This window comes from Diorhabda sublineata, chromosome 7 (assembly GCF_026230105.1).
Source record: "Diorhabda sublineata isolate icDioSubl1.1 chromosome 7, icDioSubl1.1, whole genome shotgun sequence".
NCBI lineage: Eukaryota > Metazoa > Arthropoda > Insecta > Coleoptera > Chrysomelidae > Diorhabda > Diorhabda sublineata.
In genome coordinates this window covers 6,705,360-6,732,158 of record NC_079480.1, presented here as the reverse complement: position 1 = coordinate 6,732,158, position 26,799 = coordinate 6,705,360, and the positions used below count along the sequence as shown (strand labels likewise).

The 26,799-nt window shown below is 33.4% G+C and overlaps 1 protein-coding gene across 7 annotated transcripts in view; it reads left to right on the top strand.

The window, feature by feature from the left end:
- The window catches only part of LOC130446929 (ankyrin-3-like), a 200,686-nt gene that overhangs the window by 63,043 nt on the left and 110,844 nt on the right, over window positions 1-26,799 (top strand). For all 7 annotated transcript variants that reach the window (XR_008910193.1, XM_056783461.1, XM_056783459.1 and 4 more), the window contains exons 3-6: window positions 7,224-7,356; window positions 15,165-15,328; window positions 15,867-16,125; window positions 25,448-25,671. Coding sequence is in view for 6 of the 7 variants with exons in the window: in XM_056783461.1 (XP_056639439.1) it covers window positions 7,224-7,356; window positions 15,165-15,328; window positions 15,867-16,125; window positions 25,448-25,671 (780 nt within the window). In the remaining variant the exon portion in view is untranslated. The remainder of the gene's footprint in view (window positions 1-7,223; window positions 7,357-15,164; window positions 15,329-15,866; window positions 16,126-25,447; window positions 25,672-26,799) is intronic.

The window sequence follows — 26,799 nt, the reverse complement described above, 5'->3', positions numbered from 1 at the left end:
TATTAGTTTTAGAAGCTTAAATTTTTTGAAACACGTGTATTCGTGAAAAACATGCTATAAGAGCCTCGACATAAAAGTGTTTTGATGTCCGGATCCACTAAATATCTCACTTTTCTTTCATAGTGCATCATTATTATTTTCCCATTTCCCAATAACCACTTAACTAAAAGAAAAAAGGGTACGGATCCATTCTATATTTTTGGAATTTTCAATAGCCCTAAAGCGAAGAAGAAATTTTAATGACAACAAAGACGTTCAACATAAAGTAAATTCACATGTTTTCGCGGTTTTATTAGTCAAATTGCATAGTAATAATTTTCTGCTGGACTTTGTGTACAGTATAATTTGAATAAATAACGTTATTTATATTCATTGCTATTGTTTGAGGCTCATAAATTATAAGGATTATTAATTTAGGGTTTATGATCTGCTAATATTATTCAATTACAATTGTGGTTCTTGAAGTTTGATAATACAGATGCAACAGATGTCACGGACAAGAAACATAACAGCTGCATATATAACGATCCTATGTGGGGCGTGTGACAAATACTTCAATGGTTCGGGTTCAACGAACATCATTAACTCACAATATCGTCTACGGTTTTTTTAACCGGCACATTTTATGCGGTGTTCATTTGGTCTTAACTGTCAGAAGGAAGAAAATACACAGTTATTTATTGTTTTATTTCATCTACGATATATGAATTCATTAATATATTCATTGCTTATTTGCGTACTTTGTTTCAGAATTAATATATAATACATAATTTTTTTTAAATAAAGTTAGGCTTAATATTTTTATTGGATTTGATGCCTGTGCTCCTCCATCGTATAATTTCAGCTCTGTCCATCAAGATACGAGGATGGTCCCAGAACTACCTGGCATGACCTAGAGATGGCTGTAGTTGCTGTTGTTGCTGCACTGTGCAATAGAGTACACAATCTATACAACATATGTTTGAAGAGGCCACGTTGCTTAGTATTTATTTTAGGGATGGGTATCGGTAGACAAAACATCGATGTTTGCCATCGATGTTTTTTCATTTAGTGAACATCGATGGTTGATAATCATCGATGTTTTGAAACATAGATATTTTCGTAAAAGAACAAAAAAGGAATAAAAAAACAATTAAGATCATAGTCTCATGAAAATATGAAAGAAACGTTGTGAATTAACTGATTTTTCTGTTTGTAAATTAACTAATTTTGCGTAATAGCTGATAGATAAATACAAGTTTTTGTTTCTTTAAAATTTTTAAAGTCGAAAACGAAACCTAGTTATTTTTAATATGTATTTGGTTGTATTACCTAATTAAAAATCATCTGTAATTTTTTAATCATTATTACACAAAAATAATTAGGAGAAAAAAAAGGGTTATGAGCCTCAAAACAAATTTCATTAAAAAGAAATAAACTTTACAATTTAAGTTGTAATAATAATTAAAAACAATATAGAACAATTGATCAATTAATATTAAAAAGATAAAAATTTTAAAATAAAAATATTGGGAATTAGATTTTCCCGAAATTTGTCATCTAGTTCATGCAGAAAAATAAGTTTCGTAGCCATATCTTCTGAGAGGCGATTCTGAGAGAGTTCAAATTCAGACCAGCTTGGGAGAATAGAGGCTCAGATGGAACTGAAGTGGCGATTAGGGACACATATTTGAATACTACTTTAAAAATAGTAGGTTAAGTGTCCTTCGTCATTTTCCAGTAAGCCAGAGGGTTCTGCTAAATCTTCTCGTTTGGGGAATTTAAGTATAACGAAAGGTCTTCGGGCATTGATTTATCTATCGATTGTTTCTTTTTTTGCCATGCGCTCTGAAATCACTCAAATCGTACACCCGTGTTCCACAACCTTCTTTATTCATGGGAGGGGTTTCAAATTATAAAATAATTAGTCTTGGCTAAATTGAAATTTATTAATTGAAGTAGCTTTTCAACAACTAGGAATCCATCGATAACTGCAAAACATCGAAAGAAAATCATTGATGATTTCGTGAAACCATCGATGTTTTGATAAAATCGAACTATCGATACCGATCCCTAATTTTTTAGCAGCTATCAATAGTGAACATTTTCAGTTAACCTGTAAACATGAAAAAAACATAGTTATGTGATACTATACTTTCATTTCAAAGGCATTAACACAACCGTTATGAAAGCTGAACTAGATTCTACTCTGAGTGAGACTACTCCTTCGTTACTAACAGTAAAATATTGGGTAGCAAAGTTTAAACGAGGCCGTACGACTTGCGAAGACCAGCATGGCAGGTGACGACTCCAGAAGAAAATACACAAAAAGGTACTGGATGATCGTCGACTGGAAGTGGGATTGGATATGAGAAAGCTTCACTTAAGATGGATGTTGCGATTGCTCACAATAGAACAAAAAAAGCGTCGGTAAGAAATTTTCATTTCTAGGTGTTTGGCAATGTTTCACTGAAATAAAGCCGATTTTACGCGCCGTTTCATAACCATGGATGAAACGTGGGTCCATCATGAAGGAGAACCGGCCCCAAAGAAGGCTCAGATCTTTCTATCTGTAGACAAGGTCATGATGTCGGTTTTTTTAGGATGCGCGTGTTATAATTTTCATTGACTATCTTGAAAAGAAAAAAACTATCAATGGCGATTAATATGCCAACTTATTACAACGTTTGAACCAAGAAATCAAGCAAAAACGGCCGCATTTGGCTAGAAGCTCACACATCCGTTAATGCAATGGCCAAAATTAATGAATTACAGTTTGAATTGCTACCCCATGCACCCATATCGCCAGATCCAGCCCCTCGGATTATAATCTTTTTCTTAGACTCGGTGGTCAAAGTTTTTCCAAGAATGAAGCGGTGATGTCGGTCAGGTCAAATTAAACATTCATAATTAATTCGTGAATGAACACATGCACTGACCATATTTTGAACAAAGCATGCGCATATGAAACTGGACACGAAATTGTATTTTTTTATTAAAATCTTAAAGCTAATGCTTATGCTTGTTTTTAATAGTGCCAATTAGGGACAACTGACCCTAATAAAAGATTATCTACCCTACCCATAACTATCATCACAACAAGTGATAAAGCTTCTTAAGCTTCTTCACCGTTTTGCGATAAGGCCAGAGTCAGCGAGAGGTGGCAAATGCGCTGAATATGAGTCAGTTTGCTGTTTCCTGTGTTCACCGTCTTTAAAAAGAGACTGGTAACTTTCATCGAAGACGCTGTTCCGGAAGGAAAAGGTGCACATACGAGAGCACATCGCTTAGGAACCTCACCTTCACTGGTGTTCTAGTCGAAAAAGAGCTCAGAGAAACGCGATAAGTGGCTGGATACTCAGACGAAGACTTGAGCCAAAAAAACCAGCTAGTGGCTCCAAATTAACCCCAGCCAGACCACGATTCGCCAAAAATAACGTCAATTGGATTGACGAACAATGGGGCTGCGTTAGATATAAAATGGTGTGAAAAATTATTGAACAGATGGTATGTCAGTGTAAAGTTTGACGTCAAAAAAGTAAACCAGAGTTACGCAAAAAATTAAAAGAAAAAAGATGTCCACCGAAATGGTGAAAATCCAAAAATTGGAGTAAGTAGGCATCATCAAGTAGCTGTATTTAAAAGGGTTAAGAGGTAAGCAGATTTACGAAGATATGCTTAATACCCATCTGTGATTAATGTCCCTAGTATGCGACCGTGAAAAATTGGACTGCACGCTTCAAAAGAGGTAAATTTTCCATTGAAGACGATGACCGATCGGGAAGGCCAGTTTCTGTGTCAGTTCCCGAAAATATATATGCAGTTCATGACATGACATTAAAACGGATATGTGAAGCACTGAATATTTCATATGAACGCGTTCATCATATAGTTCACGTCAATTTGGACATGAGAAAAATTACTGCGAAATGGATCGCTAAATGGTTGAATGTTGACCAAAAGCGTGCAAGGGTAGAAGCATCGCGTTCGATCTGTGCGCGATTTGAAAACGAAGTAGACTTCTTAAGCCGAATTGTTACTATGAATGAGATTTGGGTACATTTCTACGATCCAGAAACAAAGCAACAATCCATGGAATGGCGACACTCTGGTTCTCCAAGACCTAAGAAGTTTCGTGTCCAAACATCTGCTGGAAAAGTTCTTGCTTCAGTTTTTTGGGATTGCCAGGGAGGACTCATGATTGATTTTTTGGTTAAAGGTGAAAAAATAACTGGAGATTACTATTCGACTTTATTGATCACTCTACGGGAAAAAATTAAAGAGAAAAGACGCGAAAAGCTATCTAAAGGTGTTTTGTTTTTACAGCACAACGCCCCCACACACAAATCTCATGTTGTCATGCAAAAAATTCGTGAATTAAGGTTTGAATTACTAGAACACCTCCCTTATTCACCAGATTTGGCTCCGTCCGACTATCATCTCTTTCTCAAATAAAAAAAAGTTTAAAAGGTCGTAAATTTTCTTCCAACGAAGAAGTAATAAAAGCTATGGAGTTCTGGTTTGCAGAACATTTTTTTTTTGAAAAGTCTAGAGATGTTCCAGGTTGAGAATATGTTGAGTAATAAAATATTTTGACATTGAAATTTTGTTTGGTTCTATAGTAGTCTAAGAATTTATTTGTCAATATATCCTCGTATGATACCATGCCCGTCTAAGCGTTAATTGATTTGAATTTGGGCGATAGATGGACGAGAGCCATTCTTATGGTGATACCTGACACAACTCATTATCACACACTCCGTATATCGGCTTAGCATGCCAATTTAAATGATTGAAACGAATTTATAATATTATGAATAAATTGTCCCCAACGCGGTGGTTATTTTCTCATATCTAAATTAACCGTTACTAGAGCAGTTAGAGGCAAGGTAAACGCTATTTTCCAAACTACAAAAATTCTTTTCTAGGTAATTATTTTTTTGTAATGGATAAATTCACGATTTTACTCTATGATTACTTTCTTATGTGCATCCAATTTAACCAAAATAACTACTTAGCAAAGCGGTGGAACATGACGTACTAAATCTTTAATAAATTTTTTTCGTGGAATACTCAATTTGTGGTTACCTTATTTCCATTTAACCACTCACTGTGACATCGTTTTTATCGAAATTTAAAATTATTATCGAAGCAAATTGTTACGTAGCTACATATGACCTCATTGTACATATCTATATATGTACAAGTTGAATAATATTCAAGGTTTGTTATTCAGTATGGTGCAAATGAAATTTGTTATTTCGTAAACCGGCGACTATAAGGAAAAATCCTGAAATCTATTTTCATTTTCAAATAGGCTATTCGTAAGGATACTTCTCTATTTTTGTCGTTATCTATTTGAGCAAGATGTCGTCGTCGCTAAAATTTTTAATTGGAAATGTGGGGGCTGTAATCCATTATTTGAAAGGTCTTCTAAATACCTATTTAGCGATATCAATATGTACAGTAATTGTGCTACTTTTTGGACGAGTCTGAAAATTGCGAGGCGAGCAGCAGACTAGTCCAACAAAGTAGTACACAACATGGTTAAAGTTTTTGATTTTTTTGCAGTGTACCCTTTGTTTTGTTTCTTCAGGAAATTTATGAGTTTTGGATATTTGTTGATGTGAACATCTTGATTTATTGCGAGAATACTTTTAGTCATCGAGAATGTAGATCAACAAATAATTTCAGAAAATTAAAAATTATGTTATGAAGTGAAACTGTCAACTGTCAACATTGAAGTGGCTAGAGGCACATTTAAGGAAGTTAAAGTTGTGTACTCCAGAACGTCCCGAAAGTGTTTTGCAGTACGGAACTGTCACTTTCAGTACACTGAACACTCAAAACGTAACTTTCGGTATGTAAATGAATACAGAACGAACAATTTTCAAATGGCGTCGTCTAAAAATACTCTTGATGATACGAGTATTTCAACATATTATAAAACGAATTAAATATTGGTGTATAAATAAATTTTGAAAAGGCCGTCACTGACGAAGAAATGTCTTATTAACCTACTTTGTACCAATATGAAAATAAACAACTAGATGTTCTATCAGCCATTCAAGATAATCCCCATACAAGCTCATGTCAAGTAGCATTATACGGAGTTACGAGTTAAAACTCTCTGTATCAGGCAAAATATTTATAGTAAAATTATGAAAATTTCTACTTTTGGTTTTTCGGATACAATGTTTTTAACTAAAATATTTTCAAAGATGGAAGACTTCCGGCTCTACTTTTTTTTGTTATTTTGAAAAGAATACCCTGTATATGAATACATTTTTGAAATTTGCGTAAAATTTTAGTAGACTTTTGCCTAAAATCTTTTTTTCGAAAAATGCATAATTTTTGAATTATTATTTTGTAAAAAATTTCACCGTTGCAGAAGCTATTAAATTATTTTTTTACGAGGATACCCTTAAAGATATGAATATGGTTTTTATTCTGTTGCTTTCAGCAAGGTCAGACGTATTAGAATCTACTTTGAAAAACTTTTCATTTTATATAGGGTGTGTATAAAAAGTGTTCAAAGTTAAACTTCATAAATATCAAATTTCTTTATTTTTTTAGAACCACCCGGTTTTTTCTATTTTAATGCATTCAAGGGTACAAAATAAGACAAATTCATGTATACTTTCCTATACCTAAACCTTACCGTTATCCAGATATTAAATGTTTTCTATAAATTTTTAGAGATCCAGGTGTGGTCTAAATTTTATTTAATCGTTATTAAATTGAGCCTACTAAAAGTATACATAAAAAATTAAAACTTGTTTAAAAAGTACAATACAATACAATTTAAAACCTCAAATATCTAGGCAACGACTAAAAGTTAGAATAGGATAAGTAAATACAATTTGATTTGATTTTTTTTACAGACGTTGACAAGATAAGGAAAATACTTTTTTATTTCTTATTGCTTGTATCAACGGGTCAAAAAATGGATTTTTATTACCTGCAATTGATTTGGAAAACTATAATGACTGATAAAGTGCATTGTTGATAATTTTTAAATATTGCAAAAACCTATTCAGACCTTTTATGTAGATCTTTTAGAAACAAATATTTCCTTCATATATCTCTTTGTTTAAGAGTTATAGCATTATAAACACTTAAATAAAACAAAGGAAGATGCTCTAAAATGGAAATATAAAAGGGCTAAGGGACCCCCCTTGCTGCCGTACTAATAATATAATTTGTAAATGTTTAGTCAATGTATTATTTACAATTTGTTTCAGAATGGTTTGAATGCCCTTCATTTGGCGTCAAAAGATGGTCACATAGAAATTGCTCGAGAATTATTAAAACGGGGTGCTATTGCAGACGCAGCGACCAAAAAAGGAAATACCTCATTACACATAGCTTCTCTCGGTAAGTTAAAGCTTACTGACGCGCAACAATCGAATAAGATATCACTAAATTGTTTATTGGTATGTTCTATATGTACGTAAAAAAGCGTGAAGTAATTATAGCTCGATACATTAGAATTTCAATAATAAATTATTCAAAATTATAATCTGCGTGGTATATAGTCTTGACAACATCGTTGTTCTAAATTAGGAATAACTCATTAGTCGTATAAACTTGAATATATGAGATAATATTCTACAAAATACATTGTATTTGGGCTCTCTGGAAAGTTTTCGACGTAACAAAGAAACAAGGCATTTTTCCTCATAATCAATTCTATCAACAAAGTCTTCTTTAAATCTACAGACTTCATCCAACGATGCAAATAATAGTTGTAGTTTTTGTGCCCAAAATAGGCGTATATGTTTGCGATAATTCCTCTCCTGCAAGTGAATCTTCAAGGTTGAGAAACAGGAAAAAGTCTCCGGGTGGAAGATGTTCCAAATGTCGCGAAGCTGCTAAATTCCCGCGAATCAAAAAAGGACCAATAAATTTGGCCTGTCCCCTTTGTGGATTTACTTCAAAATTTCTCGAATCGTCATCTCAATTAGTCGACCACTGCGATGCTGGTCTTCGAAGGTCGTACGGCCTCGTTTAAATTCTGTTACACAATATTTTACTGTTGGTAACGAAGGAACAATCTTACCCAGAGTAGAATCTAGTTCGTCTTTTATATTGGTTTGGCTAATGCCTTTCAAATAAAAGTATCATAACATCACAAAACGATGACCAATTTTTTCCATGCTCCACTGAAAACGTTCACTATTGATGGCTGTCAAACAAATACCAAAAAACGTGGCGTCTTCAAACTTGAAACATATTTTCCAAGCAACTATCGCCGTCTCTAGGTCAGGCCAGGTACTACTAAGACCATCCTCGTAGCTGCGTGAAGGTCGTCTTCTAATGACAGCAAATTATCTAACTTTACACCGTCTCTTAGTCCTGGTCTTCCAGATTTTGAACATCTTTGACCTACAATAATTCTACTTACTGAGCGTCGTTAGAATTTTCATCCTTTCTATTTCGGTTAAAATAAAAATAAATCTACTTTCAGATGAATTGTGTCCGACCAGGTTACGAATCATAATGCGCCTATCAGAGGGTTAAAAATTTGGCCGGCTACAAGATTTCAGATGTAAAGATAATTTGACAAATATTCAACATCTCGTTTGAGTATTAAATATCAAAATGGTGATACGTTTGAAATAACAAGGTTAATTGTGACAACATTGTGAGTACCGTCGTAATATCCATAATATAACACAATTCTCAAATACAAAGATTTATAAAAAGTATGCAAGCCGAGTATTTTTTCGTTGATAGATTGGATAACCAGTTTTTGTCCTAAGTTTTATTTAATGAAATTAGAATTCAAATCGTAACAAAATTTAACAAATATTGTTCTCAGTTTATATCACTCTTATATAAATGTGATATAAACATGTGACACTCCCCAATCTCGTAATAAAATGACATGACAAAGCACAATTACACTGCATTGGCCCAATATTTATTTTTAGCTGTTTTAATCATATTAGTGGCTTCATTATTATTTTTTTAATATTTTCCATGCAGGTAGCGGCAACACTGACACAAGGGATATGTACGAGGGTGATTTGGTGGAGACGTTCGTTTCCGCCACATTTCTTATGTCATCTGTCAAAATTTCGCATAAAAGTAACAGATAAATTAGTTGTAATAGTTAGACCGAGAAAACTTTCCCTTAGGTAAAACGATATAAAAGAGAATTTTGTGTATAACATAAACATTTTCTAACGTGGAAAAACAATTTGAAAAAACTCGCAATAAGTTAAATAAATAGTATCCTTGAAGTGCTCCATCCCATGCAAAGATGTGTAAGTAGTTTTCTGCTTTTAAAAATGACCATATGAATACAGATCTCTGTATTGAGATCTCAGATAATACATTTTCAAAACTTCAAGCACCGTTGTCAGACAATTGACTGGAACATGCTCTCTGATGATGTGGACTTTGAATTATATAAATTCATAAAAACACTAACTAGTCTGGCATCCAATTATTTTCCCCTCAGGCGTATTAAAAATAATCCTGGTTCACTAAAGGTTTACGTGTATCTGCAAAGAACATGCGATTTTTATCTCACCTAAGAAAATTTTCGGATATTGTTTCCTTCAAAAAATTACGTGAAACTATACAGAAAAATTTATCATAAAATAATAACAGCTGCCACAGATATTTATTATAATAAGAGATTCACTTCAATAATTACTTAGTGAATGTAGCCAAAAATTTATAATATTTAATAACTCCTTCTCATTATCCGTTTTCATATCTTCCTGATGCTAATTCTAACTTACACAGTTTCTCCTTTATGCCGTTAGTTTTAGCAGAGCTTCGCAGTACACAAAAATAAATACTCATCTTGAACTGATGAACTTACATTAAAAATGTTTTCAAGTCTGCCCGATTACACATTAAATCACCTTACCACTTTAATTTACGTTCCATTTCAAAATGGCACTTTTTCCAATTGCCTTGAGTCGGCTATAATCATACCTCTGCATAGAGGAGGAGATAAAAGCATCGAATTTTCGCCCAATTAGCCTCCTTTCCACGTTATCTATTTAAGACCATAGAAAGATTGGTCAAAAAGAGGCTTTTATCATTTCTGTTGAAATATAAAATACTTATTACCTATCAATTTGGATTTTTAAGTAACAAATGCACAAATGATGCTACATTCTCCTTCATAAATAATGTCTACTCTAGCCTAGACTTTTCTAAGGCTTTCGATTGTGTTAATAATATTTTAATTAACAAATTTCAGTACTACGGTTTCAGGGGAACACCTCTCGCATGGTTTAAGTCATACCTTACCAATAGAAGTCAGCTTGTAAGGGTTGATACAACGATGTCTTCTTGCAAGCCAATAAAATGTGGAGTGCCCCAAGGCTCAGTACTAAGCTCTCTTTTGCTTCTTCTGCTTATTAACGACATCGCCTATCTAGACATCAGTGGTCTATTTGCAGACAATACTAGTTTCTCTTGTAGGAACACTGATCTCACGGCACTTCGTAGGACCATATCTAGTAACCTAATCACCCTTAAATCATGGTGCGATTCTAATCTTCTGTGTCTCAACGTTTCTAAAACTAAGGTTTCATCATAGTATCATAATAAATACATTGCGGCCTTTTTATTAAATAACACCACCAATGACTTCGTTGATTCTATAAAATTCTTATTGTAGACAATTCCTTGAAATGGGGAGTTACGTATTGTCACCTTATTTAAAAAATGGAGCTCCTCTTGTTTTGCGCTGAAATCAGAATCCAAAGAACTGAACTTATCCATCTCCTTAACGGTCTATTATGCTCTAATTGAGTCGATATGCCCTTCCCTTCTGGGGTACGTGAGATGTGACTTAATTTGAGCGAATCTTCAAACTACAAAAGAGAGCTGTTAGATATTTACTCGGACTAAACAGCAGGGCTCACTGCTGGGATTTCTTTAAATGATTAAAAATTCTGACTCTTCCTTATTCATCTTTGAATCCGTTTGCCTAAGCACTCCAATTTCAGAAAGATCGTTGCACGACTATCCACTTAGGAACACAGAGCACGACCTTTACCTACCTATTCCACGTTCAGAATTGGTAATGGCTGAATATTTTAATACAATTTATTAATACAATTTTAATGCAAAAAATGCACAATCACTTGCCAATTGAAATCAAATCGATATCATCTTTTCTCGCATTCCACAATAATTCCGCATATTTACTGGAAAGTGCCTTCTACGACTTCTATTCTAATAATAATATTTAATTCCGAACATGCTGCATACTGGTGTAATTTTGCTATAGATTTATTTAGTTATCTTCATGTTTGTTTTTGAGTTTTTACAAACTTTTGTCTACAAATTGTAACAATTTTTTGACAATAAAGCATTTGTCTCTTTCAAGAATAACAATTCACTTTGGCTTAGAATGTCTAGTTCATAGTTACTGTAAGCGATTTTATATTTTTTTCTTAATGTGCTTGGAAGCAATATCGGTTTGTTTTTGACAACATCTAGAGTCGTATTTCCAAACTCTGAATCTGAATAATCAACAAAACTGAATTGTTAGTATAAATTTCAATCATAAATCTATTCCCGTTTGGAAAATTAACATCAATAATAATTGTGTAGCGTTTTGGTCTTGTTGTTATGGAAACGCCGGTAAATGTATTCTTCATCAATTTAACATATATACGAGTAGTAATTCATGGTTGACTTGGTTTATCATACTAATAGTGAGATATTATTGCTCACTATAATGGCGGATAATTTTCATTTCCCGAGAAATCGTTTCTCATTATACTGTGGTTGCAGGAAAACGAGCCAATCATTGGCTCCTTTCAATTACTTTCTGTTTCCAAACTTATGTATGTTTTAGTAGAAAGCGATGTCAAACAAATCTGAGAAGATACACAAACGCGTATTTGGCATAACTTCCGAAATATTATGTTTAGGATTGTTCAAAAAATTCGTTAGATTAAGTATGAGGAGTTGAAAGACTATGTTGAAAAAGGAAATATTCTATTCTCATCTAAGTAACTTTTTAATTTAAAAGTGACCGTTCCAGTAGAACGCACTCGTATACAGGCATAATTTTTTATTGAACCAAAATTCGATTTTGATTACGTTTATTATTATAACTATCTTGAAATGTCATAGGTTATAAAAACCCAGAATGTTTTCTAGTAATTTTGTTAAAACGTGACATCAGTGAATGACTTTGTTCTTGTATTATGTAAAGGACTATTTTTAAACACTTTTAATTTTAATTATGGAAAGACTCATTACACTGGTCGACATAAGTTTCGTAACACAGGCGAGATCTTTATTTTTAAAATGGAAATACCCGTCCAATGATAGAAAAAATATTTATTAAGCCCTAACACGTACCACTTTTTAATAGCTTAATTATCCCTGTTTACATTAGCAGGTGGGTAATTTTATAAAAGGGGCGGTCAATATCGGTAAATTTTATGGTCGAAAAAATACCTGAACTGTATTATTCAGAATAATAAACGTAAAAATAACATTAAAAATTTATATTCTATTGAGCTTCATAGTAAGTGCTTCTCATAGTGCAAAAAGTGATTATAAAGACGAAAATTTCGGAATCAAACACGCCGCAGCTGCAAAACTTCTGACAAATTTTTCTATATTTGTGGAGAATTTATGGTGAAATCACAAGCCACAATCGGAAGCGGGGATTAATGAAAATTTATTCGGTTTCGATAGTGAAGAACTAAAATGTCGGCCACGTCTAAATAATTTTGTGAAAATTGATTGGTTCTTGTGCTATGAGACAATGTAGATTTCAAAAAAGTAGAGCTACATGGAGTCATGGGCAGTTTTGCTTTTTTGGTACTCAAGGTACAATCAATTAAAATTTAATTAAAAATTTGTTGTGTTGATTTTATTATCAAATAATTAACCGTATCAAGCAATCAATTCTAAACTGTTTTTTTTTTCGAAAACTGTTAATTATTGTTGAAACTCAGCTACAGAGATAGATCTAATCTTCACTTTTTTTCGAGATTTGGAAATTGGTAGTAAGGTAGCAAAATATTCAAAAGTAGTTAATGAAACAAAAAAGTTCGTAAAACAATGGTGTAAACGAATACAAACAGCGTGAATTTCCACATTAACATTCGATATTATTTTTAAGAAATGAATTTACAAACACTATATTTTGATGATTATTTGAAGATATCTTATTTTTGAGTTTGTCGACTGAAAAAACATAAACTTTCTGTTTGAAGACCTCGTATTTCTTATTTATTACCTTCATCTTCTTCTACAAGTACCATACACTGTGCAACGTGTAGGTGTTTTCTAAAGGCACCCCTCTTCTGCATTACGAATAATAATTGTTGCCGCACCCTGAATGCCACACCAGTTTCTTATATTTCGTAGCTAGTAATATTGTTTACGCATTGGTCCTCTCCTTCCGTCGATCTTTCCCGTCAGTATGAGCTTGAGAGTTGAATATTTCGATCCTCGCAGGATATATCCCAAATAAGATACTTTTCGTTGATTAATTATGGAGATCAGTTCTCTCTCCACACCCGGTCTCATCAGTATTTCTTCATTCGTCATGTGCTCGGTCCATGGGATCCGTAGAAGTCTGCGCAACAGCACATTTGTATTGCTTCTATTCTGTTTAAGGATCTCACTTTCAGGGACCACGTCTCCACACCATACAAAAGGATTGGCCAAATATAACATTTTATCACCCTCGATCTAAGGCTTAGGGGGACTTTTCCATTAATTTTGAAGCTATCACATCCTACAAAAAACCATTTTGAAGATAATTTTCTGGGCTACAAGCCTAAGAATGTTAGATGGGCTTGAGACCCTCCACATTTTCTTAATAAACGGTCAAATAAGCAATCCTCGCACTATAGTGACAGATTAATTTGGTTATAACTCCGTCAATTTTTATGCTACAAAAAAAATAAAAAAAGCAAATTAATCGTCATAAAAAATGTTTCAATTTGACTGTTTATTTGTTTTTGTATCTCTTATAGTTATGGAGAAAAAATGAACAAAAACTTTTATTTGAAAAATCAAATAAAGAAGTATTATTTAATACTCATTTTTTTTCAAAATTATGCATTTCTAATGGGCCAAACTTTCAGATGTCGTAAATAACATCCAAATAAAGTATTTAGTACAAGGGATAAGTTTAATTTTGATTTCTAATGAAATGGCATTAGTTTTAGTGCAATTTTTTTTTAGCTTTAACTATCATATCTCACTGAAATTTCAGTCGAAACGACTTTTATCAGTGGTCATATGAAAGGTCTTTTTAAGCTCTTTTCTTTTTAAGCTCTTTAAAAAGTATCCTCTGACTTTTTGTTGAAAAATGTACCCTTTTCCCGTTATTTGAGGTTAAATGCTCAATTACGTAAAACAAAAGCTATTCAAGAATCTATAACTTTCTTTAGGTAGAACATTAAGATCTTAAAATATAGCTTGATTTCTTTGTTTTTTTATTAGCTTCATTTTTGTTCGTATCGTACTTTTCAAAAACTATAGATCTGGCGAAAACACTTTATGTGACATTTTTTACTTTAAATTTGCTGATCTTTTGATTTCTGGGTGAAAAATTTTCCACTTCCAAAATTCGGCATCATATAGATGATCTCGTTTTTTGGATACACACCTATCATCTGTCAAAATTTCAAATAAATTGGTGCTACATTAAAGAATTCGGAGAAAGAGAAATGCTCGAATACCTGGCCTATTCCATTTACTTTAATGCCTTTTCGATGGTTCTTTAATGCCAGCTGAAAAATTCGTTCTACGTATATGTTAAATAGCATGAGTGAAAGAATGCATCCCTGACGGACTCCTCTAAGTATCTGAAGGTGTTCTGTAGTTATAGAGCCGCTAGATTGCAGTTACGCTATTTAATCTGCATACAGCTTTTGTATGATCCTGATGTCTTTACTATCAATATTAACATCCTAGGATGCAAAACACCAAGTCATCCGAATGAAGTCAAACGCTTTTTGATAGTCTATAAAGCAAACGAAGAAATATTTTCTTTGATCATGGCATTTTTTAATTAGTAACTTCATCTAATGATTCTGAACTCAGCGATAAATTTCAATAATATCTCTCTATTTGATTGGATTGAAAATTTCATCTGCTACGACAATGAAAATAACGGTTCATTTAGTTCGACCAAATTACTCGTTGACTCACATTTTTTTAATACATTTCAGCCGGTCAAGAAGAAATTGTTCGACTGCTAGTTCAACATGGTGCTGCTTTAAATGTTCAATCCCAAAATGGTTTCACTCCACTATATATGGCAGCACAAGAAAATCACGATGGCTGTGTACGATATTTGTTATCTAAAGGAGCTAATCAAGCATTAGCAACGGAGGTAAGTTTTTTCATTGGGATTCTGTGTAAATGTAAAATACAAAAAAATGTGCTACGAACCGCAAATGAATCATTAATAAGCCTTAGAAACTAATGAATGAATTCATTCAAATTCATCTACGAGTTCCTAAAATATTTGTTTTTGATTGAAAAAAATGTAGAAACTAAATAAATTATTATAGATCAATTAAACATTGTGTTAGAGCGGAGTGTCTCAAATTCGCTCATAGGTATTTATTTCAAGCTGAATTCATCAAAACTGGGTGCTTATTTTGGTACGTATTAGAGATGACCCAAAGTAATTTTTCATAGACATGGAGAGACTGCTTCGACTCAACGTTGTAAGCACGTTATAAGCACCAATAGTCAGAAAAATAAGTATTCATTGGAATGTACATAACTCGCCTAAAAGTAACTTTACCTTCTCTCATTATTTAATATACTACTGTCAGTAATATAAATATGATGAAATGTTATTTTTTCACGTCAAATATTCTGTTAGTTTTATGTGTGATATATGTATGATATACTTGCTTCAGGATGGATTTACGCCATTGGCAGTTGCAATGCAGCAAGGTCATGATAAAGTGGTTGCTGTACTATTGGAAAACGACACTCGGGGCAAAGTCCGTCTACCCGCCTTACACATCGCTGCCAAAAAAGATGACGTCAAAGCTGCCTCTCTTCTCCTACAGAACGAACATAACCCCGACGTCACTTCGAAAAGCGGATTTACGCCTTTACACATCGCAGCTCATTACGGAAACGACAAAGTTGCTTCTCTTTTATACGAAAAAGGTAATTACACATTATATTTAGTTTGCATTTAATTCATTCAATATAATAAATTCTACGGGGACCGTGCGTTGTACGTGCGTGAGGGAGAATGGCTCGTGAAGTTTGAAGACACCGGATCAACACTGAATAAAGCAGATTCCGGACTTCCGAGGTCTTCTAGAACATAGATTGTGTTGCTCAGTCTGTTCGTTACGAGCCTGACGTCTATTCGGTATCGTGCTGTTGCTTTAAACGTGCATAGATCATCATTAATACGCATGTCACACAAAGATTTGAAGTTGCACCCTCACAAAATTCAATTGGTGAAAGAATTAAAGCCTGGGGATGCTGGTGAAGTGCTTGACTTCGTAAACCAGATGATTGAGCGTTTTTCAACGTTTACTAACATCTTGTTTTCGGATGAAGCTCTTTTTCATCTTAACAGACACGTTAACAAGCAAAATTGCCATTAGTGGAGTGAAACCAATTCAAAACACAGGCATCAGAAATCCCTACATTTGTCTAAGTGACCGTATGGGCTGAGATGTCACGGACAGTTAAGTGAATTCGAAGAATTATGTGCAAATGTTAGAGGACTTCTTCGCGCCTGAACTTTAATAGTTAATAGAATCAAAGAACATGGTTTCAGTATTTACGAAGCAACTTCACACACGTCCAATAGTTCTCTGCTACATGTTCGTGAAATTTTTGGCGGTAAATTGATCTCCAGGAGAGGTGTAATAAGTTGGCCCCTACGCACTCCCGATTTAATAACTGTGACTTCCCTGGCACAATTGAAAGAAAATGAATGTCGTGAGCGCAACGGATTACATTTGGACGATGTAACAAACGTTACATTTGTCTATAAACTCCTTACTTTTCTTTAAATTGTTTTTCTATATGTGAAATACTCTCTTCGTGTACTTTCAACTGGTCGGTTACAATCTTTTGAATGGTTTTTAGACTCCCAAATGTCGTGCTTTGAATAGATATTTTAATTTAGAGAAAAGAAAGGAGGCACGACGCACATGTTTCTTCGATTATTTTTCTGTTCATTTTTGTGGTTTTTGCAAGCTCTCTAACAAAATTCGATGTATGGTGAAAGTGATTAAATGTTCGCGCATCATTGTTAACCGACGATGAATTTGCAAGAGCTCTCACAACAATCCGTATCTTAACTACAGAATTTCATCGATAATCAAGGTTTCAAAGACACAGTTCAGTTTTAATTTCAAATGACTTCCCCGGGAATATAGAACGATTTTGGTTTTTGTTTTAGTAAAAAATTTATTAGCCTTCTATATGCCCAAATTATTGCTTCTTTATTCTCCTGTAAAGCACCTAGATTATGAAAATATTATTTTTTTGCTGAGTTCATTAGACGCGTCTAGACATTTTATAACCAATTTAGTTTATCCGTTACATTTATTGCTCCTGGAGCTACTACTAGTATTGCTGAATATCTTCTTCGATAACTTATCAACAATGGAGGAGAAGACTTCCGAAAGGCACTAGAATGAGTTCCTATTTATTCGAAGTATTTGATTCTTGGTCTATACTTAGCCTCGTTTAGGTTTGAATTTTGGAGGGTAATAGTATATAATGTCATCTTCTTTCCAATTCCTCTTATCACTCAGCAATACTAAGAAGCTTTTCTCGAGATTACCATTAGTAAATCATCTAAATCCTTCAAGTGCTTTTCATTTCCCTGAGTTTGTAATCCGCATTTAAACATCGTGATCACAGGAGAGCTCCTACTGATAATATTGGATAAGTTTTAATGGCCCCTGTAAGAAAATACACGTTATGTACACATTGCTGAAGTATCACTTCGTTGAATATTTGCTTGAAGTTTCTCTGTCAAATAATTCTACCAAAAGTTTTTATTTATGGTGTACATTTGCAGAGCGGGTTTTATGGCTTTCTTTGAAATATTTCTCCATGTAAGTCTACTGTACTAATTCCCAGATATTCCATTTCTGGACTAACTTTCCTTTTTCCCATGCATAGGTTGTTTTCCCATGTGACCAACTGTGGTTTTCTTCCCGTTTTACAGATTGGGCCTAACTATCATTTAATCGTTATGTATCCAGAGGGGTTGATGTCATACCTTCTCATTTGTTCAGTCAAAGTCGTCTTCATATTCTACACATTTTATACCTTCTATTATTAGTGGGTTTTGTAGCTCATATATTATTGGGCTCCGCAATAGTAGTTACATTCCCATGTAGGGTACTGTTTTTGGTGAGTTTCTTCCATTATCTTGGTTAATATCATCTATTACCAATATATTACACTCTATTCAATTCTCTCAGCTAGTGAGCGTTTCACACTCTCGAACTCTGAAAGATCAGTTGATTGAAATGCAAATTTTGGTCTCCTACAAAGGTCAACAACTTTTGGTTCGGTCCTTACCAACAGAAGTCAGCTTGTAAGGGTTGATACAACGATGTCTTCTTGCAAGACAATAGAATTTGAAGTGCTCCAAGGCTCAGTATTAGATCCTATTTTGTTTCTTATGCTTATAAACGACATCGTCTATCTAAACATCCGTGGGGGAATATTTTTATTTGCAGACGACACTAGTTTCTTTCACAGCAATCCTGACCTCAAGGCACTTCATAGAACTATATCTAATGACATATACACCCTTAAATCTTGGTGCGATTCTAATTTCAAAGTTTCTAATACTAAAGCTTTATCAGATATTAATATACATTGCAGCCTTTTTTATTAAATAACACCACCATTGACGTCGTAAAATTCTTAGGGTTTGTTGTGGACAATTCCTTGAAATGGAAGTTACACAATGCCGCCTTATCTAAAAAATTAAATTCCTCCTGTTTTGCGCTAAGATCAGTAACCAAAGAACTGAACTTATCCATCTCCTTAACAGTCTATTATGCCCTTATTGAGTCACATCTTCGATATGCCCGCCCCTTCTGGGGTACGTGTGGTGCGACTCAATTTGAGCGAATCTCAAAACTACAAAAGAGAGCTGTTAGATATTTACTCGTACTAAACAGCAAGACTCACTGCAGGAACTGTCTCTTCCTTTCTTATTCAGCTTTGAATCCGTTTGCCTAATTCGTAAGTACGTTTCTCCAATTTCAGAAAGGTCGTTGCACAGCTATCCACTTAGGAACGCGCAGCACGATCTTTACCTACCTACTCCACGTTCAGAATTAGTTAAGGGCTCAATATTTTACAATTCAAAAAAATGCACAATCATTTGCCAATTGAAATCAAATAGATATCATCTTTTCCCCAATTCCGCAATAATTTGAGAGCATATTTACTGGAAACTGCCTTCTACTCTGTAAACTTTGTAATTCCTGGCATGCTGCATACTGGTTTTTCTATCGATTTATATACTAATTATTACCTATAATTTTGTGGCTTTCTTCTGAATATTGAAATTTTATTGTATTTGTATCTTTCTTAAGTTATCTTCATGTTCGTTTTTGAGTTTTCACAAGTAGTTAGTTAGTAACAATTTTTTGACAATAAAAAATTTCTCTCTCTCTCTCTCCTGTTTTCAAGACAATATTAATGATGACAGGCGGGGGAGAGACAAAAGTTCAATTACAATGAGGATTATATAATACTATTTAATTTATTTATTAGCAGGTACATAAATATTTCAGTCAAAATAACGTACCAAATAAATTATGTAAATTACATTTCCGCTTAGTGAACAGGTCCGCTCCAACTGTTCGTTTGTTTTGTTCTTTTTACAATTGAATAACTTCTGCATAGTAAATGATTGTATCTTCATTTACTATCACTTTATCGTTAAAAAACTAATTTTTTGAATTATTTACCATAAAAATAAATATATTATCCTCACGTTCTAAATTCTACATTTGGTATATAATTACTGAAAATTAAATTTCTGTTAATATTCACGAATCCTGCGACCATTAAGGAAAACGTAGTGGTTCGCATTTTTTCACACTGAACTACACAATAAATAATATGAATCATATAAGAAAAAAACACCGAAGACAATAAATCAAACAGCAAAGATCAAATTTCAAATAATAAGAACCAGGAATTTTTATTAAATAATGGGACACATAACAGTAAATATTCTATTCTGCAAACGTATAATAATTTAATTATTTGATAAATACATCCCGTTTTAATATACAGGATGTTCCAGGACTTCGGGAGTGGAGTAGATAACGTGAAAATAGGCCATGTATTGGTTTGACGGTATAATCGTAACTTTTACAGGGACAACCTGTACAATCTAAGGTAGTGAAAATAAATATTTCAATTGATTTTTTTGACAAAAAGATACTCTTTGTTTAACTCGATAATATTTATAGTTAAGGAGATATGTAGATTTTTAGATCGTTGTACATTCCTAGAAAACATTCGCCATAAAGAGATATTCTGAAGAAAATTATCATAAATTGTCATTATTGAAAATACGTATTCAAACACAATAAAACATTTTTTCGAGAAGTAATGAATAAATAAATAAACATTTGTACCACATACTATCAACAGATCATATTATTACTGGCGTAACAAAAAAATTAATATTTATTTTTCATCTAATAGTCTATTGTCAAATAAGCTACTACGTGATATGTCAGGTTGCTGTCAATCTTTTCAAAACCTGTTATCAATAATGAGACTAACAAATACAGACAAAGAACAACTAAGGATAGGGGAGAGGAGAATAATTAGGAAAATTCATGGACCAGTAAAAGTTGGAAACAATGACTATAGAAGACTTATGAACTATGAAGTTAAGAATATATTAGAGAATTAAGATATAGTAAAAACAATTACAGCAAAAAGAATACAATGGTACGGAAATATTAAAAAATTGAAAAACGGCAGGGTACAAAGAAAATCACAGAATGGAGACCGAGCGAAAAAAGATTGCCTGGTAGACCAAAAAAAATGAGTAGATCAGATTGTGAAAGATGTGGAAAATCTGGAACTGGAACAAACACATGCAGGACAGAGAAAAATGGAGAACAATAGTCGAGGCTTCATGTGATAAGCTGTAATTAAATAGGGTAAAATGCTGACCACCCACAAAAATACGGGGTCAAAAGAACTCAATATGAGCAGCCACAATTCTTAATAGAATGTATAGCCTTGTAAATATATATTTAAAGTTTCAATATGGTAGAATTTAATTATAGTGAATATGCCAACATACATTTGTATGTATGGTTTGGCAGAAGGTTGAACGCTTTAAGGACAGAATTTTAATAACCTGAATAGTCTGCGATACTTTTCTCCAAAATGATTTCTCACTCATGTTATGTGATATTCCTCTTGATATTCGCAAATATATGCCCGATGAAACCTCTTCCCACTAATGTAGTCCTATTAGGTGGATTGTTCGGGGAGGTTCATTTTCATGGCCACCATGTTCCCCATCTTCATTTTTATGGGGATATCTTGAAAGCTTCGTATATCCAACACCGGTAAACACAAGGAACGAAATGGAAATCGATAGAATAAACTCCCATTGTGACGCTATAAGGCAGAATCTTGGAATGCTCTTCAAGGAATATAAAGTGCAAGGTTTCCACTTCGAACGTTTATTATAGTTTTTTTTTTGTTTTTATTATATTTGATAAGTTGTAGGCTAACCAACAAAATTTTTCTAAATTTCAATTTTTTCCCTATGTAAGTAACACGATGACCGACAGAATGCAGTTCATTTAGAAATGTTTAATTGTGTTTCAATATCTCCCGAAAGTATTTTTAATAAATAGTTACAATTTATGATAATTTTGTTCAGAATATCTTTTTATTGGGAACAGTCCCTATAAAAGTTACGGATTGTTAACCATCGGGCTTGAACCGCCTCTGGCCTTCCGATAGTAGTGTAGAATTATTTATTCCGTTAAATATACTACATGGACATACGTAATCACCCAATTAAAATTCATGATGTTCGAATGTATAATTTAGAAAATATATTTACATATAAGTTTTGATTTTTCAACTTTAACGTCATCCACTCACTCCCGAATTTTTTGCATCAAATCCCGGAACACCCTATAGATTAAGCTACAATTTCTGTGAAATACTCCAAACTTCAATATGGTAAACGTTGTCTATTGTTAATAATTCCAATTTTTTTGGTTTGCAATTGACAATCTTGTTTTGCTTACACAGCTTAACCATCTATAAAAAATGTCATGTATTACAATTTTTTGCATCAAATCCTGGAACACTCTGTATTTATCTACAACGGTCACATAATCTATTAATTACCATGAGATACATTTTGTGAATTGCGATTTCTTTTGTGCTTCTCGGGTATTTTGCTAAATTAAACAAGTGATTAGGGCCCAACCATAACGTTGCAAGTACCAGATAATTGATTTCACATTACGACAAAATGTTCAATGGCAAAGTTGGAGGAAATTCAAGTATCTACAACTCGTCCTCAAGTTTTTCGCTGGGACGCATAGTTTTCTCGCTAAATTGTGAAATTAGTGCAAAAACAGTGATTTTTCGTATATATATATATGTCAATATATCCGCCCGCCTCCCATTTTCGAGACTGCGCTAACTTGAATTCGGTTTCTGACTGCCAAAATACATCGTAATTTACTGGTCTCATTGCTGTGGGGAAAATTTCTCTAAAACAGCGTTTTTTCGTCTAATTTGAGTAGACTACATGGAATATTTGTGTCAAATTTAATTTATTAGAAAAAAATTGAAAAAAAAGTTTTTAATGGTTTTTAAAGTTATGATGAAGAGTGTCATTGAATTTAATGAGGTTTTCATAGAATATTTTAGCGCCGTCTTTCAAATAAGCCAACATTGCAACAATGCCCTTATTTTTCTCGACACCTAGAAGAATTGGAGTTTCCACCATTTCAATATTTGAATTTAGGAAGTTTGTGATTGTTACTCCAAGGTTAAGGCAAGCAGTTGATATCCATGGATTTAACCAAGAGTATGTTCTTTTTGTCAAAGAACTGGCTTGACCCGTATCCTTATAGCAGATACTTTCATCAGCTTTTTCTTTAGTATCAAGCATTTCTTTAGAAAGATCCATCCAATTATAGAAAGTGGTAGCGTGCACTACTTGAAATGGTGATTTCTTAGACGCATTGGCGATTATCTCGATTTAATTTTTGTGGAACCAATGGACTTTTTGACGTTTTAAATTTCCCAGTAATAGCGGTCACGAGACAAAAAAGTGTGTCTTTTCACTGGAAACTTGTACTTTGTCAAATTAACCTTTTGTTATTAGAGTTATGATCATTGCTAGTAAACCTTCGTTTTTATTTTGGCTTCCACAGTTATCTGACCAAAGAATAAGCGCCCTCCTACGTGAAACAGTCGATTTTATAACAGCATAACTTTATGGTCTACAGATTCATACCAAAAACCCATAACACATCCTCGAAGTGTAACCCCAAGTTTATATTTGAAAGCTGACGGCTATGATACATTTGTGATTGCGTTCAAAATGGTATTTGCTGCTGAAAGTTGAATTGCATTACTTTTAACATCTGAATCAGGCTTCCTACTATCTAATAAATCCTTTTGATCCCTTGCGGATTCCGCCTGTCGATGATGTAACTCTGAACCACTGGCGAGAAATAGGTGGATCGTTTGGGTATTTATCAAGACAACCTCGATACAGTTTTGTCACATTAAGGTCAGTAGACAAATATTTCCTGTCGGGGTTGCTGTTCCTGGATTAATAACTTTTTTTGGCCGGGATCTAGGAGATTAATTCTATGATTTCTTCTTACATTCATCATCTTGTTTTAGTCGACAACCTTTCCGTTTGTCTTTTACGATAACGTCTGCAACTTTTTTGTCACGAAGCTGCTGAACTTACTTCGAAGATGTCGCAGAATGTTTTTGCACACCTATGGATAAGAAAACAATATTGATGAAATCTTGAACCACACCAGGGTGGTAGTAGGAAAAGCGTTTTTTTAAAAGAATAAAAATTCATGAATTTCGACTTGAATTTTTCATTTTGATCATGTGAATTTTCCGGACGATGTTTCAAAATTCATGAGTAGTTATAATAAGATGCTATATGTTAATTATTCTAACCTGAACTTCAGACATCCCTCTTATGTTCCTGTAAGTTCGTTATTTAGTTCAGTTAAGACATAGGATTGAATTATAAATAATAAGGAACTCAAGGTGGATTTTGAATATTAATTTGTAGTATAATCTATTTATCTGTATCAATGACAAATGAAAGATTATTTACAATAAAGACACTTTTCCATTAAAAGTTACTCTTTCGGTAAATTGCTCCCGTATTTGTTAGGGATAAAGCCCAATATTGATGGTAGTCTACTAAACTTATTCGTATTCAAAACAGCTGGTGAAGTTGAAATTTGACGATTATGGAATATAAACTATGAGTCATACTTTTCGAATTACGTAATACTGATGGTAAGATAGACACAAAATTCACTAGAAATCAATTAACGCCGTGCAATTCAGAACTTGTCGGTTTATCATAGGTATCAGGTGAAACTAAATGTTTACGACAACTCGTTTACATTCAGTCCTATTCAGTAGGTCAAGGGTAAACTAGATGTAAAACTGCGACACAAATAAATGCAAATGTAAATAAACAGGCGTTCTTTGCGATATAAAATGTCTCTGCCCAATGGTCCCACACCAATACATGAACATATTAATTTTGTGTTAACTAATAAATTATACATTTAAGTATTTTCGAAATTTATTATTCCTGACAAAAATATATCATTTACAAGTGAATTTTGCTCACTTATTTTGACCTAAGTCTTTTTATATTTGATAGTGTAGGGTCGACGTACGATGTGATATCACTTCTCCAAACTATCCTCCATTCTTTTCTATTCATAACTTTTCGTCTTATTCCAATCCATTCAATATTTCTTTTACCTGCCGCTTCGTCATTCCATGCTTTTCTTGAACTTCTTTTTTGTTGTATATACTCTTCTAAGTTTGAGTAGAGTTTGAACAATATTTCTATATGTATAAGAAATAAACATCCTCGGAAAAAATAGGTCAATCTAAATGGAGACTATAGAGGAAGTTAAATTGATATATTTACCAATTTATTGTTGTAAGCAATTGTGTAATAATATTAACAACATCCTTGTTGTAATTGGAGAACGTTCACTAAAGCATTTTTTTTATCTAGAATGTCGCTTTGACCGACAGTTCATTCCACAACCGTTTAGATTTATGACGAATTCTTCTATTTTTTGGTTGTATTTGTATTTGTAAATGGGTCCAATTTATCATGAATGGATATACAACTATATATGATAAACTAGACACTCGAGCTTCTATATACTTTGCTTAAAATATTTTACTTTTATAGGAGCTGACGTAAATTATACTGCAAAACACAACATCACTCCCCTTCACGTAGCCAGTAAATGGGGTAAAATTAATATGGTATCCCTGTTAGTGGCGAAAGGAGCTGATATCCAAGCAAAAACTCGAGACGGTTTAACACCATTACATTGTGCAGCTAGAAGTGGACATGATCATGTTGTTGACTTATTATTAGAAAATGGAGCTCCCATGCACGCTAAAACAAAGGTAAGTCTAATAGATTCGGATTATTAGTTTGATCTTAAAACATTAGATTGAGACATGATCAAGCTCTCGATATTTCCCGAGTGGATAAATGTCAATCGGGTCCGTTCCTCCTTGATCGCTTTGCTCATGCTCTGGAACGTAACGTCGTCTGCGCGGCCAGCAACTTTATTGTTTGAAGAACATAACAATAAAACAATCTTTGCATGTGAAGGACAGTCGATTCACATTGGGAATTCTGTGACACCATCAACAAGTGTAACCGCATTACTTAATATAGCATCAGGTGCCAGTATTACCTGTTCAGATGATGGATTATTGAAAATGATTCCTGCAAATTTACCGAGCACAAAAATCAACGAAAAAGAAACAGTTAACAACAAAAACCAGATTTTCAAAACCAACGGATATGGAAAAAAATCATTTAAAGAAACAATGGATGATCATAAAAGATCTAGTGAAGTGGTGCATACTGAATTCGAATACAGTTACCACTCTAGTTTACCTGAATCTACAAAACCAAAAAAAATATGAAGTTATAAGTTAAGTTTTATATGAATAAAATTATTTGTAAAACAAATGTATCACTATATTCGTACAATTTATTAATATGTTAACATTAAGTACATTTTAGAGGGACATTTAGCAGACAGGATTAACATTCATTTAAAAATTCTTATATTTATGGTATTTATCGTTCATCAGCCTTGAACCCAGAACGCCGCACTTTTCAACCTCTCGTAATTTCATCCCCGAATTATATATATATATATATATATATATATATATATATATATATATATATATATATATATATATATATATAAAACAACGGCCACTACCCTTACGGCAGGAAAGTTTTTATTAACCGCGCGAAATTTCACCCTTTCACCCAAATATTAGAAAAACCGCCACTACCACTATGGCCGAAAAACCTAAGAGTTTTAAATCCTCAGAACACCTGCTTTTAAGCTTTGCAACCTTCTCAACCGCCCCCCCCCAAATATCTATGATAAATAAAATATAGATGGAGCTACCTCTGTGGCAAGAAATTTTCCCGTGCGAAATCCTAAAAATTCCGTACCTTTGCTTTGAACCCTCTCTATTACTCGTTAATTTTGGGAATAAATG